This window comes from Aplysia californica, unplaced genomic scaffold (assembly GCF_000002075.1).
Source record: "Aplysia californica isolate F4 #8 unplaced genomic scaffold, AplCal3.0 scaffold00662, whole genome shotgun sequence".
In the NCBI taxonomy this organism is placed as follows: domain Eukaryota; kingdom Metazoa; phylum Mollusca; class Gastropoda; order Aplysiida; family Aplysiidae; genus Aplysia; species Aplysia californica.
In genome coordinates this window covers 259,622-262,478 of record NW_004797932.1, presented here as the reverse complement: position 1 = coordinate 262,478, position 2,857 = coordinate 259,622, and the positions used below count along the sequence as shown (strand labels likewise).

Genomic DNA, 2,857 nt, shown 5'->3' with positions numbered 1-2,857 from the left:
TGATGGGTTGGGCCCGAAAAAGAACTCCTCTTCATTTTGAATTGCATGCCACCACACACCCTCACCCCGATATGTTCTCATAGCACGGATTCCAACGCTCAGGCCAGGCAGCTATTCAACGCCGCATCCCCTCACAGTCCTGACTTGGTCCTGTCAGATTATCACCTTTTTGAATCAATGAAACGCCATATTTATGGACAGCGATTCACTGACGACGAAGACCTCGTGGAAGCCGTGAGCGATTGGTTGAAATCCCTTGACAAAAGATTCTTCAGGGAGGGCATCTCCTCCCAGATCCAGCGATGGGAAAAATGTGTCCAGCGGGATGGTGATAACATTGAGAAATAAAGCACATGTTGAGGTATGATGTGTTACAGTTTTATTATAATCGGACAAAGATTTTTGCTTTTACGGACCTTTTCCGGTTTTCCGTGGGACAGCCCTCGTATTAGTGAAGTGTGCTGACAAAATGAGTTGCTTCTCGTATTTGAGCCCTGCGGAAATAGATACATCACGCTTAAAGTAGGTTAAGCTTTTACAATTTATAAGTATTAAATAATGAAAGGCATGTTATACTTAAAGAAAATTGCATTAATAGAAAATCTATTAATCCGACCCTAGGGTTGATTTTTGCCAATATCTCCATTTGTGAATAGGAAGAAGCTACTCATTTTGTCAGCATGCCTCACATTATATTAGTCTATGGTTTTAATTATTAAAAATACATACTCGTATCCCATGTTCAAATCACCAGCTTTCTTCACTCTTCGCTGATAATTATTATTACTCCCTATCTAACAGGCAAGCGGAAAAGGCGGAGTTCTGGCGCCAAATGGGAGGAGCCAGGGGCGTCTGGTGTCAAATGGGAGGAGTCAGGGGCGTCTGGTATCAAGTGGGAGGAGCCAGGGGCGTCTGGTATCAAGTGGGAGGAGCCAGGGGCGTCTGGTGTCAAGTGGGAGGAGTCAGGGACGTCTGGCGTCAAGTGGGAGGAGTCAGGGGCGGGGTTGAAGAGATCAAAGCGGTTTATTGACGGGTTCGAGGTGTCGGAGAGTAACCCCCGCTACAACGACAACAACGGACCACCCAACGACCAGGGGCTGTTTACTGGGAACAAGTCTGCTCTGAGGGCCATCGAGGATGAGTTCAAGTTTATTTTCTCTACCATGCCCAAGTGAGTGGCTTTATTGTTGGTGGTGGTGGTGATGGTGGTGATGGTGGTGATGGTGGTGATGGTGTTGTTGGAGGTTGTGGTGGTGGTGGTGGTGTTGATGATGTTCTCTACCATGCCTAAGTGAGTGAGTGAGTGGCTTTGTTGTTGTTGTTGTTGTTATTGTTGTTGTTGTTGTTGTTGTTGTTGTTGTTGTTGTTCTTCTTCTTCTTCTTCTTCTTCTTCTTCTTCTTCTTCTTCTTCTTCTTCTTCTCCCCGGCATACGTGGTGTAGCAGTTAGGTGCTTTGCTGTCGCACGCAGCACACCCGAGTTGGTTTCCCCAATGGGGAGAATTGTTCTCCTCGAGTACCTCGGTCTTTTTGCGGGATGTTGTATCCCTCTCAGCCCGGTTCTGTCTGCTGGCATGTTGTATCCCTCTCAGCCCGGGTCTGTCTGCTGGGATGTTGTATCCCTCTCAGCCGGGATGTTGTATCCCTCTCAGCCCGGGTCTGTCTGCTGGGATGTTGTATCCCTCTCAGCCCGGGTCTGTCTGCTGGGATGTCGGCGTCTGTCTGCTGGGATGTTGTATCCTTCTCAGCCCGCTGTCTGCTGGGATGTTGTATCCCTCTCAGCCGGGATGTTTTGTTCCTCTCAGCCCGGGTCTGTCTGCTGGGATGTTGTGTCTATCCTTAGCCCAAGTTGGCTCCAACGTGCAGGTTAAGAAGTCTGCCTTAATAATTATCTAAATTGTGTCAATGGGGGTGTAAAAACCCCAGATTAGGAAAAAAAATAATGTTCCTCTTCCCCGGTTCGTCCTTTTCATTATCTTTCTCCCTCTTCCTCCTCCTTTTCGTCATCTTCCATTCATTCTCCTCCTGTTCCTCCTCAGATTTCATTCTCCCCCTACTCTTCCTTCTCCTCATTCCTCGCCTCTTCCTTCCCCTGTTACTTGCTCCCTCTCTGTTTCATTCTCCTCTTCTTCCTCCTTCACTTCCTCCTCCTCCTATTCCTATTTCTATTCCACCTCCTCCTCTTCCGCCTGTTTAAGGGCTACATTTCTGTCTTCTTCCTAGAAACCCCCTGCTGCATGGGTTGCTAATAGCTACATTTCTGTGTGTCTTCTTCCTGGAAACCCCCTGCTGCATGGGTTGCTAATGGCTACATTTCTGTGTGTCTTCTTCCTGGAAACCCCCTGCTGCATGGGTTGCTAATGGCTACATTTCTGTGTGTCTTCTTCCTGGAAACCCCCTGATGCATGGGTTGCTAATGGCTACATTTCTGTGTGTCTTCTTCCTAGAAACCCTCTGCTCTATGGGTTGCACGATTTCACAACTACTGCCTTCAAGAGAGCAGGTTAAAAAACAAAAATCAAAACAAAACAAAAATGAAGTTTTACAATCCCTGCCACTACAACAAAAACGGAAAAGGGGAATGAACTCGTATCCACATATTTACTAACTTCATTATACTGCTTAATTCCCTTGGCAGACACAAATCCGTCTTACTTCAAGGTGTTTAGAACTACTTTTAATCTCCTTGTCTTACTTCGATCTCCTGCGCATAACATCTTGCATCTTTTTGTGTGTTTACGTGTTAATGTGTATTTATGTGTGCACGTTTGTTTGTTTCTCTCTTTGTTCGTTTGTTTTGTTACGCACTCGCCTATAGGGTTGTGCATCCTCTTTTGGTTAAGAATCATGGTGTTCACT

The 2,857-nt window shown here is 46.3% G+C and overlaps 1 protein-coding gene across 1 annotated transcript in view; it reads left to right on the top strand.

Annotated features, from left to right (window-relative positions):
• Window positions 1–2: 2 nt before the first annotated feature.
• Window positions 3–2,857, top strand: part of LOC101846093 (amiloride-sensitive sodium channel subunit gamma-2) — a gene marked incomplete in the record, with an annotated part of 28,253 nt that continues 25,398 nt past the window's right edge. The window contains 2 exon segments of the mRNA XM_035972354.1: window positions 3–6; window positions 802–1,171. Of these exon segments, the coding sequence (XP_035828247.1) occupies window positions 3–6; window positions 802–1,171 (374 nt within the window).